The following is a 17,452-nucleotide window of genomic DNA, read 5'->3' as shown; positions in this document are numbered from 1 at the left end:
GTTATTTGGTGACATGTCATTGTATATACTATAGTTTTATCTGAATACCTTTTTTAATGTTTTACATTTCAAATGTTTATGAAATTCACTGAGGAGGCTGGTCCTCCCCTCCCTCCCGTGAGCAGTCTCCACTGATGACCACATTGGCTATTAGGAGTCTACCACAATAGCATATGAATTCTATACATAATAACACACACATTTTCTGTCTACATGTAGACAATTAATTCATGTTTGGGAGCAGCAATGCCTTATCTGGGATTCATTTACTTCACTTTCCTGACTTGATTGATGTTCCCAGCACCAAGATACATTTGTACATATTTTTGGGGAAATATCCTCCATTCCCTCCACCTTAATGGTTCTCTCTTCTCTTGGCTCTATCTCTTCCTGTCATCACCCTATCCCTCTACCTTGCTTCTCTTCCTCCTCCTGTGTTCTTCTCTTCTCCAGGGGCTACGCCCTGCTGGTGATGCGTATCCCGTCACTGACCTACCTGGGGCTGCACTCACTGCAGAGTATCAATGACGGCGGTGTCTACATCACAGGAAACAGGAAGCTATGCTACCACCACACCGTCAACTGGACACGCCTCTTCAGTAGTAGCTCCCGCCCACAGCGCCACCAGAAGAACATCGACGTCAAGGACAACCGACCCCAGAGCCAATGTGGTGAGACGGGGGATAGAGGAGAGAGACTGGGTGACATCTTCAAAATCATTAAATACATTTTTTTTTTGCGGGTACACTAGTGAATTACTAATAGTTTTTTGCATATTTGTTGTCTGTGTGTGTGTAGTTGCGGAGGGGCACATGTGTGACCCTCTGTGTTCGTCGGAGGGGTGTTGGGGTCCTGGGCCAGACCAGTGTCTATCCTGTAAGAACTATAGCCGGGGGGGAACCTGTGTCAATCAGTGCAGATTTCTCACCGGGTCAGTACTCATTCAAAAAAATGTGTCTTTATTATAATGTGGATTTGTCAGTATGTCTCAATGTGTGTACGTGACTATGTGTTTAACCTATGTTTCAATCTCAATCTCTGCTTTTCTCCAGGAAGGGGCGTGAGTTTACAAGTCCGAAGGGAGAGTGTATGCCCTGTCACTCGGAGTGTGAGGTCCAGGAGGGACAGCCCACCTGCATAGGACTGGTATGCTCACTTCTAACATCTGCCCATAGACCTCTCTCAAAGCATCTTAAAAAGACAGTTCTATGAGCTCAGAGTGATTAGTTGAAAAGTGTCTCTAGGTTTTCAGGACTATCTGAAATGTAGTGCTTCACTGCCACCTTGTGGATAATATTTTGAACCACAATTACATGGATATTGTCAACTGTCTCCATCTCTCTATCCCCCTCTACCGCCCTCTCTGCCTCTCGCTCCTTCGCTCGCTCACTTTCTTTCTTTCTCCCTCTCACTCTCTCTCTTTAGGGAGCTAATGAGTGTGTGATGTGTGCCAGTCTGAGGGACGGTCCTCACTGTGTTTCCTCATGCCCTGAAGGAGTGATGGGGGAGAAGGGGCTCATCTTTAAATACCCCAACCAGCAGAGACGCTGTGAGCCCTGCCACCTCAACTGCACCCAGGGGTGAGAGACGAGTTAGAGAATGGGGGAGTGTGTGTGTGTGTGTGTGTGTGTGTGTGTGCGTGTGTGTTAAATATCTCTCTGCTCTGTGTTTTCAGTTGCTCAGGCCCAGGAATTGGGGACTGTTTGGACTCTACCAGATTAACTGATGGGTGAGTGTAGTTTCTATATTTTTTTTCTACCTGTGACTGACAACCTGATTTCTCCTCACTGTAAGTTTTGTTTAGTCTAGCATTATTCATTATTGTATATCAGGTGCTGATTGGCTGATACATGTGTCTCTTTCCAGCCAATCCATTACAGGAATAGTTTTGGGAGTTTTGGCAGCAGTGATAGTGGGCTTCTCCATATTTGTGATGAGTGTTCTGTACCGCCGAGGTCTTGCCATCCGGCGCAAGAGAGCCATGAGGCGATACCTGGAGAGTGGAGAGGTGGGATGGTTTGTGTGTGAGAGAGAGAATTAGGATCTCTTAATAAGAGTATGTGTAGTCTATTGTCTTGATATGTGTCGATATTAATTGTGTGCATGACGTGCATGTGTCTGTAGAGTTTTGAGCCTTTGGACCCTGGTGAGAAAGTGGTCAAAGTTCATGCCAGGATCCTGAAGGTCACTGAACTCCGTAAGATCAAGCTACTGGGCACCGGTGTGTTCGGCTCCGTCCACAAGGTGTTTACATCATCAACCGTCGCCCTCTTAAAGCCCCTATTATCATCATCACCCTGCACCTCTCTGATTTTCCCGTAGGCCCTACATGTATTGTGCTACTTACCTTACTTGTCTTCGTTTCATTGTGAGGTAACCCCTCTCCCCCTCTCTTTTCCATGTTTCTCAGGGCATTTGGATTCCTGAGGGAGACTCAGTGAAGATCCCCGTGGCCATAAAGACTATTCATGATCGAATGGGGCAAAATACCTTCCATGAGATCACAGAGGTAAGAAAACACTCTCACACACCCACTCTCAAGAACCCCTGCCCCTTAAAGCATACTGACCTGATACCCACTTACCTTGACTCTTGCTGCACCCCACCGACATACATCACTGTTACAGTTGTTAATATGTATATGTTATTACCACCCCATAGTCTTTCCTCAGCTTCCATCCCAATGGACATTTATTTATTCATCACAGCTACAGTTGTTATGATGTACAGTACCAGTCAAAAGATTGGACACACATACTCATTCCACAAATTAACATTTAACTAGGCACACCTGTTAATTGAAATGCATTCCAGGTGACTACCTCATGAAGCTGGTTGAGAGAATTCCAAGAGTATGCAAAGCTGTCATCAATGGTGGCTACTTTGAAGAATATAAAATATATTTAGATGTTTTTAACACATTTTTGGTTACTACATGATTCCATGTGTTATTTCCTAGTTTTGATGTCTTCACTATTATTCTACAATGTATAAAATAATAAAAATAAAGAAAAACCCTTGAATGAGTAGGTGTGTCCAAACTTTTGACTTGTACTGTATATAGTGCTATTTATATTGATATTGTTGTTTTTTATTACAATTTCATTTCATTATTTTATTTCACTTCGTTCTGCATGTTGGAGCTCAAGGCCTAGGATTTTCACTTTACCCTGTAATCATACCGGCAACCATGTACATGTAACTATTAAACACTGAATCTCTGGGGGAAAAATAAACTTTTATTAATGCTGTTAGATTTTTTTCTGATAACCCCTGCAGCACATGATGGTGATGGGTAGCTTGGACCACCAGTACATCGTCAGGCTCTTAGGTGTCTGTCCAGGTGCTAGTCTCCAGCTGGTCACCCAGCTAAGCAATCAGGGGTCCTTACTGGAGCACATCAGGCACCACAGGGACAGCCTGGACCCACAGAGGCTGCTCAACTGGTGTGTGCAGATTTCCAAGGTGAGATACTGTGTGTGTGTGTGTGTGGTTGGTTGGGTGAGCGGGTGAGTGATTATGTACAGTGCCATCAGAAAGGATTCACACCACTTTACTTTTTCCATATTTTGTTGTGTTACAGCCTGAAGCTGATATGTCTTGGGTAAATAAGTATTCAACCTCTTCGTTATGGCAAGCATAAAAACATACAGGAGTAGAAATTTGCTTTAAGAGGTCACATAATAAGTTGCATGGACTCACACTGTGTGCAATAATAGTGGTTAACATGATTTTTTAATGACTACCTCATCTCTGTACGCCACACATACAATTATCTCTAAGTTCCCTCAGTCGAAGTACATTTCAAGCACAGATTCAACCACAAAGAACATGGAGGTTTTTCAATGCCTCGCAAAGAAGGGCAACTATTTTTTTTTAAAATTAATTACGCTTTAGGTGATGTATTAATACACCCAGTCACTACAAAAATTCAGGCGTCCTTCATAACTCAGTTGCAGGAGAGGAAGGAAACGGCTCTGGGATTTCACTACGAGGCCAATGGTGATTTTAAAACAGTTACAGAGTTAAATGGCTGTGATAATATTTTTACATTTGTTTTTAATTTAACCTTTATTTAGCTAGGCAAGTCGGTTAAGAACAAATTCTTATTTACAATGACGGCCAAACCCGGACGACGCTGGGCCAATTGTGCACTGCCCTTTGGGACTACCAGTCACGCCAGTGGCTAAGGAAGGATCAATAACATTGTAGTTACTCCACAATACTAACCTAAATGACAGAGTGAAAAGAAGGAAGCTTGTATAGAATAAAAAATATTCCAAAACATGCATCCTGTTTGCAATAAGGCACTAAAGTAATACTGCAAAAAATGGGGCAAAGAAATTTACTTTTTGTCCTGAATACAAAGCGTTATGTTTCGGGAAAATCCAACACATAATCACTCTTCATATTTTCAAGTATGGTGGTGGCTGCATCATGTTATGGGTATTTATCAGAGGAATAATGTATGTTAGTATTACGTGATTGCTGTATTTATTTTTTTGATAAACTAGGGACTAGGACTAGGGTGGACTAAGGAGTTATTTAGGATCAAATGAAACAGAATAGAGCTAAGCACAGAAAAAATACTAGAGTAAATCCTGGTTCAGTCTGCTTTAGAACAGACATTGGGTGTCAAATTCACATTTCAGCAGGACAATAACCTGAAACACAAGGTCAAACATATACTGCTTACCAAGACAACATTGAATGTTCCTGAGTGGCCTAGTTACAGTTACTTAAATCGGATTGAAAATAAAAAATAAATGGCTGTCTAGCAATGATCAACTACCAACTTGACAGAGCTTGAAGAATGTATTTATTGCAAATATTGTACAATCCAGTTATTGAAAGCTCTTGGTCTTATCCAGAAACACTCACAGCTATAACCGCTGCCATAGGTAATTATAATCATTGAATTTTTCTTCCACTTTGACATTACAGAGGATTGTGTGTCGAACGTTGTCAAAAGAAAGGACAATTAAATACATTTTAATCCCACTTTGTAACTTAACAACATTTGTAAAATGTCAGATGTGTGAATACTTTCTGAAGGCACTGTATATGGCAGAAGTGTATGTGACTGAGGTGTGTGTGCTCTCCCCTGTCAGGGTATGTACTATCTGCAGGAACACATGATGGTCCACAGAAACCTGGCAGCCCGTAACGTGCTCCTGAAGAGTGACTACATGGTCCAGATCTCTGACTACGGCATCACAGACCTGCTCTATCCCGATGACAAAAAGTACTTCTACAATGAGGTAAAAGTGTGTTGACATCCTCATTAGGTCACATGGAAAAACTAGACATGGATAATGTCTCAGCCTATTATTTATCTTTTGCTCAAAATTGGCTAGAAGCATCTGCTGTCATTTGTCTTAAGTGAGATGTTGACTAGATAAATGCCCTGTTTCTATACGTGTTTTGTATTGCTGCCATGAACACTAACGAATATATGTTTTTTTCCAATGGCCACAGGCTTTGAACTCGATGTAATTCATGGTGACATAGTTCCCTGTCTTGTCTCTCTCATCACAGACGGCCATTAAATGGATGGCTCTGGAGAGCATCTTGTTCCGCAGATACACACATCAAAGTGATGTCTGGAGCTATGGTGAGTCACTGTTTGTGTGTGGGTTTCATGTGCTTTTATAGACTTTTATATCAACGGTAAGTTCAAAGTACTTGTGTGTATGTTGAATTACCATAATTTTACAGTGTCTATATTTCTCTGTCTTGCAGGAGTGACAGTGTGGGAGATGATGTCATATGGGGCGGAGCCCTACTCGGTGATGCGTCCACAAGAAGTGCCAGACCTTCTGGAGAAGGGCGAGCGTCTTTCCCAGCCACCCATCTGCACCATAGATGTCTACATGGTCATGGTCAAGTGTGAGTGACCACCCTCTCTCCTTAACCCTCAATACCAATATACCTAGTTATCCCTCTAGCCACTCTGCCGAAGAAACAGTGGTAACTCCCGGGTGCTGTTATCTACTGTGAGCAAGCTCCTCCAACCTGTGAACAATTTTTCTACCTCAGTCTCCCCAGAATGGTGCAATCAATACCTGTGCTTCTTCCAAAGCAAAATTTAAAACATGAATAACACCATCCTGCCCTCTCCAGCCCCAGTAGTTGAGTTACTAAGTCCTACCCTCCCTGAGTCAAGATTCTCCACCTTCACCACAGTCACTACAGCTGATGTAGTCAAGCTGGTTAGGACAATGAAGCTCACTTGACCCTATTACCACCTCCCTTGTGACGACCTGCTTACCTGCTCTGGAGCCTTTCTTCACTGAAATTATCAACAAGTTTATTATCAGTGGATGTGTCCCTCAGCTCAAACTGGCCGCAGTCACACCAGTACTTAAAACGCTTGGAGCTGACCCTTCCAACGTGCCCTTCCTGAGTAAGCTGTTTCTGGCCCACTCCAAAACCATCTTGCCACTCACAACCTACTTGAGCCCTTCCAGTTGGGTTTCAGAGCTAGACACAACACTGAGACTGCCATGATAATGGTCACTAATGACCTCCTCATGAATGCTGACTCTGGGGCTGCCAGCATCCTCATACTGCTGGACCTCGGTGCAGCACTCAGCACGGTCAGCCACACTATCCTGCTAAACTGCATGGGGAAGCCCTTGGCCTGTCAGACACTGTCCTGAACTTATTCAGGTCCTATCTCACTGATCGCTACAAGTTTGTAGCCATTGTTCCTAGTAGGTCACACACAATTGTAGTCCGATAGGGGGGTGCCTCAAGTGCTAGTGCTGGTTAAGTTTATTTAATTTGTATGTATTTTTTTTGTTGGGGGGGGGACGATTATTTAAGATACTGTTTAAAAAGGTAGGGTTTCAGATGTTTTTGGAAGATGGGCAGGGACTCTGTTGCCCTAGCTTCAGGGGGAAGCTGGTTCCACCATTGGGGTGCCAGGACAGAGGAGCTTGGAGCCGGAGCTTCCCAAGAGACCTGAAGTGGCATAATGGAGTGCTCAGGTTGGGGTGTAGGGTTCGAGCATAGCCTGAAGATAGGAAGGGGCAGTTTCTCTTGCTATTCCGTAGGCAAGTACCATGGTCTTGTAGTGGATGTGAGCTTCAACTGCAAGCCAGTGGAGTATGTGTAGGAGTGGGGTGATATGAGAGAACTTGGGAAGGTTGAAAACCAGGCAGGCTGCAGTGTTCTGCAGGGGTTTGATGGCACAAGCGGGGAGCCCAGACAACAGTGAGTTTCAGTAGTCTAGACAGGAGAGGACAAGTGCCTGGATTAGGACCTGCGGCGCTTCCTGTGTGAGGTAGGGTTGTACTCTATGGATGTTGTAGAGCATGAACCTGCAGGAGCAGGTCAATGCTTGGGATGTTTGCAGAGAATGACAGGGGGTTGTCCAGTGTCGCGCCAAGGTTCTTTGCACTGTGATGGCGACACTGGAGTTGTCAACCTTGACGGAGAGGTCTTTGAGCGGGGAGACCTTCCTCGGGAGGATGAGCAGTTCCATCTTGTTGAGATTGAGCCTGTGTGGGCCGACATCCAAGTTGAGATATCTGCCATGCACGCAGAGATGCGTGTCACCAACTGGGTGTCAGAAGGGGGGGAAGGAGAAAGTTAGTTAAATGTCATCTTCATAGCAATGATAGGAGACGCCATGTAAGGATATGACTGAGCCGAGTGACTTGGTGTATAGAGAGAAGAGGAGAGGGCCCATAACCGAGCTCTGGGGGACACCTTTAGGGAGACTACGTGGGGCAGACACAGATCCTTTACACGTCACCTTATAGGGTAGTTCTGTGTGAGTGAGATCAGTAGACTCAATAGGCTGAGTGAATGATTAGTTTTTCTCAAAGTGGTTGACAAAGTCATATGCAGAGAGATAGCAGGGAGGGGGTAGTGAATTAAGCAGGAAGAAGGTGGAAAAGAGTTTCCTAGGGTTAGAGGCAGAATCTTGAAATGTAGAGTGGCAGAAAGTGGCTTTAGCAGCGAATACAGAGGAAGAGAAGGTAGAGGATTGAAAGGATTAGTTTAGTTTCCTCCATTTTCGCTCAGCTGCCCGCAGCCCTATCCTGTGAGCTCGCAATGAGTCACTCAGCCACAGAAGAGGAGGTGAAGGCAGAGCCAGCCGGGAGGAAAGGGGACAGCGTGAGTCATAGGATGCGGAAAGGGAGGAGAGTAGGGATGAAGAGGCACAATCAGGAGACAGGAGGGAGAAGGGTTTAGCAGAATGGAGAGATTATAGGATAGCAGAGGAGAGTGTAGTTGGAGAGAGAGTGAAGATTGCAACGGCGCATGACCATCTGGGTAGGGGCTGTGGTTAGGGTTGGAGGAAAGCGAGACAAACAGAGTTGGAAAGAAATTAATCAAAGGCAGACGTTGGGAGGTTGAAGTCGCCAAGTACGAAGAGCGGCGAGCCATCGCCTGGAAATGAGCTTATCAACGTGTCAAGCTCATTGAGTGGGCAATGGATTACAATAATGTTAAGCTTGAGTGGACAAGTGACAGTGACATTATGGAATTCAAATGAGGAGATGGAAAATCTCCATTTAGGAGAAATGAGTAGACCCGTGACACCACCGTGATGACCAGATGCTCTCGGACTATGAGAGAGAAAAAAAGAGCAGCTGGAGTAGCAGTGTTCCCTGGGGAGATCAAGGTCTCCGTCAGGGCCAAAAAGTCAAGGGACTGAAGGGCAGCATAGGCTGAGATTCGAAACACTGCCAGAGACCTGGAATTCCACATGGGTTGTGCATGCAGGGTACACTAAAATATCTACTTTTTTAAATTTAATATATTTTTTTCATTCAGCACCCCTACTTCCAATGCCCACTGCACTCCTGGTCAGCTGCCTGCAGGACATCAAGACATGGATGCAGTTGAGCTTCCTGCAGTTAAACTGCAAAAAGACGACCTCTATCATCAACAACATCAGCAGCTACAGCCTCAATATTGATGGTGTCCTCCCCTCCAGTCAGATGACAACCTGGGTGTGATATTTGACAGTCAGATCTCGTTTGATGCCCACATCAAGAGTATGACCAAAGTTTAATATGTCCATTTACGGAACATTGCCAGGTTAAGACTAATGCGATCACAACCTGCAGCTGAGCGACACCTACACGCCTTTATTTCATCCCGTCTGGACTATTCTAACACCCTTTTTGTTGGCGCATCTGCCAAGTGCCTAAACAGGCTACAATATGTCCAGAACTGTGCTGCACATGTCCTCACCCACATGTCACAAGAGTACACTGGATGTATTACATTGAAATAATTAGTTTTGATCTGAAAGTATAGTTGATAAAGAATGCACAAACAACTGGCACTTTATTTTCAATGGGACTCACGTGGCATTATTATCATTTACAGGCTGGATGATTGACGAGAATGTCCGTCCCACCTTCAAGGAACTGGCCAATGAGTTTACCAGAATGGCCAGGGACCCGCCGAGGTACCTTGTAATCAAGGTAAGACAGAATGCCATCTTTGGGAGAAATCAGTTACCAGTAGCCCTACAAATCTATATGCTAAGAATGTGCTTTTCAACTCCCAAATGCCAGTCATTACAGTCCAAAGACTGCCATTTACTTGACAGTCACACTCTTGTTCATCCAAACCAAATGTCAGCTCATGAGGATAATAATGTTGTTGATGATGATGATGATGACTGAAGTTGCATTCCACCAGGGAAGCCCGTCAGACTCTCCCTCAGATGTATCTCACCAACGAAGCACAAAGCTGGATGACATGGAGGCGGGGCAGGAGGACCAGGATGAGGACGGCACGCCCCCTCTCTACCGGTCACAGGCCAGGAGTCTCTCAAGACTTTCAGGAATGGACAGTCACAGGGTGAGGGCTCATATGAGGCATATCTCCATATTCATACACTGTACAAGGAGCCACAAGTTTTTCCGGATCATGTGACCTATCTAGGAAAACCCCTGGCCCGTATCTATTTAACATGGGTAGATCGAACCACCTTTTGGGTAGCCTGTTTCCCTCTAATCCCCATCCTGTGCTGTCCCATTTCTGTATTCACCTCAGGGTGTTCACAGCAGTCAGGCTGGATACCTGCCTATGACCCCAGGACTGGATAACCCTCAGGTCAGTCACTGGAGATGAACCATGACCATTTTGCGTACAAAGATACACTATCGTTCATAAGTTTGGATCACTTAGAAATGTCCTTGTTTTTGGAAAGAAAAGCTCATTTTTTTGTCCATTAAAATAACATCAAATTGATCAGAAATACAGTGTAGACATTGTTAATGTTGTAAATGACTATTATAGCTGGAAACGGCAGATTTTTTAATGGAATATCTACATAGGTGTACAGAGGCCCATTATCAGCAATCATCACTCCTGTGTTCCAATGGCACGTTGTGTTAGCTAATCCAAGTTTATAATTTTAAAAGGCTAATTGTTCATTAGAAAACTCTTTGCAATTATGTTAGCACAGCTGAAAACTGTTGTTCTGATTAAAGAAGCAATAAAAATGTCCGTCTTTAGGCTAGTTGAGTTTCTGGAGCATTATCATTTGTGGGTTCGACTGCAGGCTCAAAATGGCCAGAAACAAAGAACTTTCTTCTGAATCTCATCAGTCTATTCTTATTCTGAAATGACGGCTATTCCATGTGAGAAATTGGCAAGAAACTGAAGATCTCGTACAACGCTGTGTACTGCTTCCTTCACAGAACAGCGCAACTGGCTCTAACCAGAACAGAAAGAGGAGTGGGAGGCCCTGGTGCACAAATGAGGAAGAGTACATTAGTGTCTAGTTTGAGAAACAGACACCTCACAAGTCCTTAACTGGCAGCTTCATTAAATAGTACCCGCAAAACACCAGTCTCAATGTCAACAGTGAAGAGGCGACTCCGGGATGCTGGCCTTCTAGGCAGAGTTCCTCTGTCCAGTGTCTGTGTTCTTTTGCCCATCTTAATCTTTTTTTTATTGGCCAGTCTGAGACATGGCTTTTTCTTTGCAACTCTGCCTACTCTGGTGTTATTATTTATTTACTTGTTAACCTTTCTATGGCAGGGGTTCTGCCAACGGAGTAACAAAAAGCCGAAATATAGATAAAATGAATCACTAACCTTTGATGATCTTCATCAGATGACACTCATAGGACATCATGTTACACAATACATGTATGTTTTGTTCGATAATGTGCATATTTATATCCAAAAATCTCAGTTTACATTGGTGCCTTACGTGCAGTAATGCTTTGATTCCAAAACATCCGGTGATTTTCAGAAATACTCATAATAAACATTGATAAAAGATGCTAGTGTTATTCACAGAATTAAAGATAGACATCTCCTTAATGCAACCACTGTGTCAGATTTCAAAAAAACTTAACAGAAAAAGCATAATCAGAGACTGGCGCGCAGAACCCATAACAGCCAGAGGAATATCCGCCATTTTGGAATCAACAAAGTTAGAAACAACACCATAAGTATTCAAGGACCTTTGATCTTCATCAGAAGGCACTCCCAGGAATCCCAGTTCGACAATAAATGACTGATTTGTTCCATCATTTATGTCCAAATAGCCACTTGTTGTTAGCGGGTTCAGACCAGTAATCCATCTTCATGAGGCGCAGGCACTTCATCCAGACAAACTCAAAGTTCCTTTAGAAACATGTCAAACGATGTATTGAATCAATCGTTAGGATGTTTTTAACATAAAACATCAATAATGTTCCAACCGGAGAATTCCTTTGTCTTCAGAAAAAGCACTGGAACGAGAGGTAATTCTGTCGGGAGCACGCGTCATGAGCCCAAGGCTCTCTGCCAGACCACTGACTCAAAGAGGTCTCATGAGCCCCTCCTTTATAGTAGAATCTTCAAACCAGTTTCTAAAGACGGTTGACATCTAGTGGAAGCCTAGGAAGTGCAACCTCATCCATCTCTCAATGTGTATTCGGTTGGCCAAGTTTTGAAAAACTACAAACCTCAGATGTCCCACTTCCTGGTTGGATTTTTCTCAGGTGTTCGCCTGCCATATGAGTTCTGTTATACTCACAGACATCATTCAAACAGTTTTAGAAACTTCAGAGTGTTTTCTTTCCATCCAATACTAATAATAATATGCATATATTAGCATCTGGGACAGAGTAGGAGGCAGTTCACTCTGGGCACGCTATTCATCCAAAAGTGAAAATGCTGCCCCCTATCCCAAAAAGGTTCATGGACAAAAAAATGGCTTTTCTTTCCAAGAACATTTCTAATTGACCCCAAACTTTTGAATAGGAGTGTACATGAAAACGTGAACATGCTAACACGTCTTCCACCCTATATCAATCCTATAGGATTGATCACTCATATTGCATTATATCCCCTTTTCCCCTGTATAGATGGTGTGGCCGTCAGCGTCCCGCTCTCGCCTCAATTCCGCCCGCACCATGTCAGAGAGTTCTGAAGGGCGGGGCACTGTGGTGGAGCTGGAGATGAGTGAATACTTTTTATTGGCTGGCAGCATGCGGAGAAAGCGGCATCGGGAGGACAGTGCCTACATGTCCCAGAGGGACAGCATGTCTGAGACCCCCTCCCATGACACAGAGGGGGAGAAGGACCAGAGCGGATACATGCTCCCCGGACTAGGTGACAGCCCAGAGAGAGGTGATATACCAGAGATAGATGACGCAAACCAACATACCACACAATATGCATAGAAACATCTATCTTTGATTTTCTGTCTGTTGACCATATTGCATTTATGAATGTTCATTAACTTATGGTATAGGGGACGGTTGCGTCCCACTTGGAGAAAAAAAAACTGGGAAAATGCAGCGCAGAAAATTAATAAAATGATATAAAATCAAACTTTCATTAAATCACACATGTAAGATACTCAATTAAAGCTACACTCGTTGTGAATCCAGCCAACCATGTCAGATTTTTAAAAGCTTTTCGGCGAAAGCATAAGAAGCTATTATCTGATGATAGCACAATGTCAACAAAGAGAGTAACATATTTCAACCCTGCAGGCACTACACAAAACGCTGAAATTAAATATAAAACATGCATTACCTTTGACAAGCTTCTTTTGTTGGCACTTCAATATGTCCCATAGACATCACAATTGGTCCTTTTTGTTCGATTAATTCCTTCCATATACCGTAATTTCCGGACTATAAGCCGCTGCTTTGAACCTCTCGATTTATACAATGACGCGGCTAATTTATGGATTTTTCCCGCTTTCACAAGATTCATGCCGCTAAAAAACTGAGCACCGTCACATAATGTGACGTAAAATTGTGCGCGCTCAACTTCCCATCATTCTGATTACGGTAGTCATTTTGTCACACTCATCATGGCAAAGACACGGAGAAATGCATATGATGCAGCTTTCAAGTTGAAGGCGATCGATCTGGCTGTTGGAAAAGGAAAGAGAGCTGCTGCACGGGAGCTTGGCCTTAATGAGTCGAAGATAAGACGTTGGAAACAGCAGCGTGAGGAACTGACTCAGTGCAAAAAGACAACAAAGGCTTTCAGAGGGAAGAAAAGCAGATGGCCCAAAGTATTTGCAGCCATTCGACATCAGTGTAAATCGTGCATTTAAGGTGGTGCTCCTTGTTCAGTGGGAGTCTTGGATGACAAGTGGGGAGAAATCCTTCACTAAAACGGGCTGCATGCGAAGAGCAACTTATGGTCAAGTCTGCCAGTGGGTCCTGATAGCGTGGAGCATTGTCAAAAAATCCACCATCAACGGGTTTCGAAAGGCTGAACTGCTGTGTGTTGAAGGGGCAGCATGAGCTCAGCGGGGTATTTGCCTCCAGATGAAAGTGACGAGAGCGACAATGAAAACGATCCAACATCGCATGAAGCAATTCTTAGGCTATTCATCTCCGACACCGAAGGAGATGACTTCAGTGGTTTCAGTGCACAGGAGGAGGAAGATAGTGACCAAGTTAATTTGTTTCAATGTACCGGTAGGCACCTGAGGCTTATAGACATGTGCGGCGTATTTATGTACAAAATACATATATTTTTATAATTCAGTGGTTGCGGTTTATATTCAGGTGCGCTTAATAGTCCAGCAATTACGGTATATACAAAAGTCCATTTATTTGACGCGTTTGATCCAGAAAAAAAAGTTTCCAAAAAACTCAACGTCACTACAAAATATTTCAAAAGTTGCCTATAAACTTTGCCAAAATATTTCAAACTACTTTTGTAATACAACTTTAGGTATTTTAAACGTTAATAATCGATCAAATTGTAGATGGGGCAATCTGTTTTCAATACAGGAAGAAAACAAACCATGCTCAGTCTTGCGCAACTCTCAATAGTGTAACGTTGTTCCTGGATGTGCTTCTTCTTCGTTGCACAAATAAATGACCTCAAACAAATTCCAAAGACTGGTGACATCCAGTGGAAGCGGTAGTAACTGAAAACAGGTTCCTAAGAAATATCCCTTGGCAATGACAAGTCAGGGAACAGTCAGAGGCAAAAATAATAATAATTCTGAACAGTTAGTCCTCAGGGTTTTGCCTGCTACATAAGTTCTGTTATACTCACAGACATAATTCAAACAGTTCTTTAGAAACTTCAGATCGTTTTCTATCCAAATCTACTAATAATATGCATATCTTATCTTCTGGGGATGAGTAGCAGGCAGTTGAATTTGGGCATGCATTTCAACCAAATTTCCAAATGCTGCCCCCTATCCTAGAGAAGTTAAGCCATATAAAAAGTGTATATGGTTTTGCATGACATGTTTGGGGATGGTTGCATGGTATTGTTATAACTCTGAGTATATGAATGTCAGTATTAATTGCAAGAGTACTCAGATCATTTCAGATCTCTGGATCACCTTACTCACTCCTTTTTCTCTTGTCACCCTTCGCCACAGAGACCCTACTGTTTAACTCCCAGGTCACCCCTCCTCACTGGAGGACGTCCAAGGTCTCCTCATACCCATCAGGACCCTCGGAGGACCATGACAGTGCCTGTGAGGAATATGAGTACATGAACAAACAGGCGTCCATTATGTATCTCTCCCCCAGGCAGCAACCTGGACATTCCAAAGATGGCCCACATCGGCTGAAGATGAACAAGAGGCAATGCTCTTCTGTGCCGGACACAGAGTACTCAAAGTGCATGGGGTACAGGACATCAGCTGGGGAGAACAGGGGAGGCCAAACCAAGAATGAAGAACACCAGGACTATGAATTCCCAGCTCTCAACTCTGATTCAGACAACACAGAGCAACAGGGCTCCGGTGATATGGAATACAAGTACATGGACATTCAAAGTGTTGGACCAGAAGCCAGTGAAAGACCAGACGATCCCCCAACACGAGATGCGCCTCACCCTGGAGCTACCCTTAAACAGAGGATGAAAGGCGAGAGAGAGGTGGAGGAAGAGGAGGACGACGAATACGTAGTAGAATACGTAGAAGAGGACGACTATCAATACACTAACAGACAGCCCAAGCTGCGGCAGGATCTGCAAGGCAGGGAGGGTCTAAGGATGCAAGGAGGAGGAGAGGGAGAGGTGGATGAGTATGAGGACATGGATTCCCTGGCCGCCCCTGGAGCTGGGGACCCAGTGGAGTACGAGAATGTGCAGAGAGAAGGTGAAGGCGCAGTGGGAGGCATGGGGGGTCAGCACACAGGGATGGGGGCATTTGTAAAAGTGCGTGCAGGGGTAGGGGAGCCTAGTGGCGGAGATTGCTCCTTTGACAATCCAGACTACTGGCAGAGCAGGTTGTTCCTGAAGCTTAACGCTGTGAACACGTAGGGAAGTGGACCTCCCTCACTGGCGCTGAAGAGGATAGACGCCTCTGTAGCTCTTCCATGCCAATTGAAATCAATGAAGGACCAGGGGAGGGGAGAAAGCCATCCAATATTAAAAATGTGTGGCATGTTTATAACTATATTTTATTTTATGTTTTTTTACCACGTTTTCTCCCCAATTTCGTGGTATCCAATTGGTAGTTACAGTCTTGTCTCATCGCTGCAACTCCCGTACAGACTCGGGAGAGGCGAAGGTCGAGAGCCCTGCGTCCACCGAAACACAACCCAACCAAGCCGCACTGCTTCTTGACACAATGCCGACTTAACCAGGAAGCCAGACTCACCAATGTGTCGGAGGAAACACTGTGCACCTGTCGACCGTGTCAACATGCACTGCACCTGGCCCTCCACAGGAGTTGCTAGTGCGCGATGGGTCAAGGACATCCCTGCCGACCAAACCCTCCCCTAACCCGGATGACGCTGGGTCAATTGTGTGCCGCCCCATGGGTCTCCCGGTAAAGGCCAGCTGCGACAGAGTCTGGACTCGAACCCAGAATCTTTATGTTTGTATCTTTAATGTGTCTGTTACAGGTTTACAATGATCATTGTTTTTATCCATAATAACATAAGCTTTGGGATGTTTTTTTTACTGTATTACAAGTGGAATGCACTGTGAGTGAGGAAGGCACTAAATGAAATGGCCAGATTACAAGCTTTGTATTTGTGTTTACTAAGAACAAGAACAAAAATGTATTTGTACAATCTCCGTTTTCACTTGTATTTTCATGTTTTTAATATGTTAATGTTACCTTTTAGTGATATATTTTTAAAGTTTTTTTTAAATAATAAAAATCTTTGAAGAATGTACATAATTGTTATTTATCAGGGGGACATAATTCTCATTCAGTTTGTTGATACTAGATCTTTAATTAATTTATATTGTGCTGGTCTTTCTGTTTCTTCTGACAGTCCCATTTATCGGGGTAAGTGAGAAATAAAGGGGCACGTTCCATGTCATCTTTATTGCAGTTGGTTTGAGCAGATTACTAGAGCTCAACACCAGAAACAACATCCATGCTTAAAAGCGCAGCATGCACTCTGGTACTGAAATCCAAGCCTCAGGCTGACCGTTTCCTCAGCTGGGAAGTGTGCGTGCACCTACTGTAATTTTGTCCTAGCTCTCCAGTTCAGTGCTTCTTCATTAATTTATCTTTTAAGAAACCAAATCAGTTTTTACCATATTCGAATATCGAATAAATCAACGTTTTCAAATGTTTAGCCTACTTGTAAGACACTCATAAATGTTCGTCTCCCCTTAGGGCATCAAAAGAAATGGCAGTGCGTGCTGAAATTTCCATGATTAACACAAACTTAATTCAAAGCAGATGATAATGTGGTATTTGTATTTTATCACATTATAAAGTAACAACTTGTCTTGACACAGGCAGTAAGGCCCCCTGTTTGGATGGGGTTTCTCTCCGTATATCGTGCTCAGTGAGTCTGAGTGATCACTGTTGTCTGGATTGATGATAACCACCGAATCATTTTCCGTCTGTATCTAAAGGACTCTTCTCCAGAGCTTAGACTGCTTCAGAGTCACCGGAGAATATGATGATTAGGATGATGTGTCACCCACATTTTGCACAATATTTACTACTTGAGTCAGTAGTGATTAGAACCTTTCTTGGCATGTTATACTTGCAGCAAAGGTGGTGCTCCGTCACAGTG

General features: G+C 43.7%; 1 protein-coding gene across 1 annotated transcript in view; it reads left to right on the top strand.

Moving 5' to 3' along the window:
* Nucleotides 1–16,591, top strand: part of LOC124031275 (receptor tyrosine-protein kinase erbB-3-like) — a 64,048-nt gene extending 47,457 nt beyond the window's left edge. Inside the window, exons 12-28 of the mRNA XM_046342337.1 lie at nucleotides 454–671; nucleotides 799–931; nucleotides 1,053–1,146; nucleotides 1,426–1,580; nucleotides 1,676–1,729; nucleotides 1,867–2,008; nucleotides 2,125–2,244; nucleotides 2,411–2,509; nucleotides 3,280–3,465; nucleotides 5,112–5,261; nucleotides 5,539–5,614; nucleotides 5,743–5,889; nucleotides 9,352–9,449; nucleotides 9,670–9,831; nucleotides 10,027–10,086; nucleotides 12,338–12,602; nucleotides 14,839–16,591. Of these exons, the coding sequence (XP_046198293.1) occupies nucleotides 454–671; nucleotides 799–931; nucleotides 1,053–1,146; nucleotides 1,426–1,580; nucleotides 1,676–1,729; nucleotides 1,867–2,008; nucleotides 2,125–2,244; nucleotides 2,411–2,509; nucleotides 3,280–3,465; nucleotides 5,112–5,261; nucleotides 5,539–5,614; nucleotides 5,743–5,889; nucleotides 9,352–9,449; nucleotides 9,670–9,831; nucleotides 10,027–10,086; nucleotides 12,338–12,602; nucleotides 14,839–15,728 (3,049 nt within the window). The 3' untranslated portion in view covers nucleotides 15,729–16,591. The remainder of the gene's footprint in view (nucleotides 1–453; nucleotides 672–798; nucleotides 932–1,052; nucleotides 1,147–1,425; nucleotides 1,581–1,675; nucleotides 1,730–1,866; nucleotides 2,009–2,124; nucleotides 2,245–2,410; nucleotides 2,510–3,279; nucleotides 3,466–5,111; nucleotides 5,262–5,538; nucleotides 5,615–5,742; nucleotides 5,890–9,351; nucleotides 9,450–9,669; nucleotides 9,832–10,026; nucleotides 10,087–12,337; nucleotides 12,603–14,838) is intronic.
* Nucleotides 16,592–17,452: the final 861 nt, after the last annotated feature.

Source organism: Oncorhynchus gorbuscha, linkage group LG03, assembly GCF_021184085.1.
Source record: "Oncorhynchus gorbuscha isolate QuinsamMale2020 ecotype Even-year linkage group LG03, OgorEven_v1.0, whole genome shotgun sequence".
Taxonomy (NCBI): Eukaryota; Metazoa; Chordata; class Actinopteri; order Salmoniformes; family Salmonidae; genus Oncorhynchus; species Oncorhynchus gorbuscha.
Note: the sequence above shows the minus strand (reverse complement) of the source record. Positions and strands in the feature narration are given on the sequence as shown.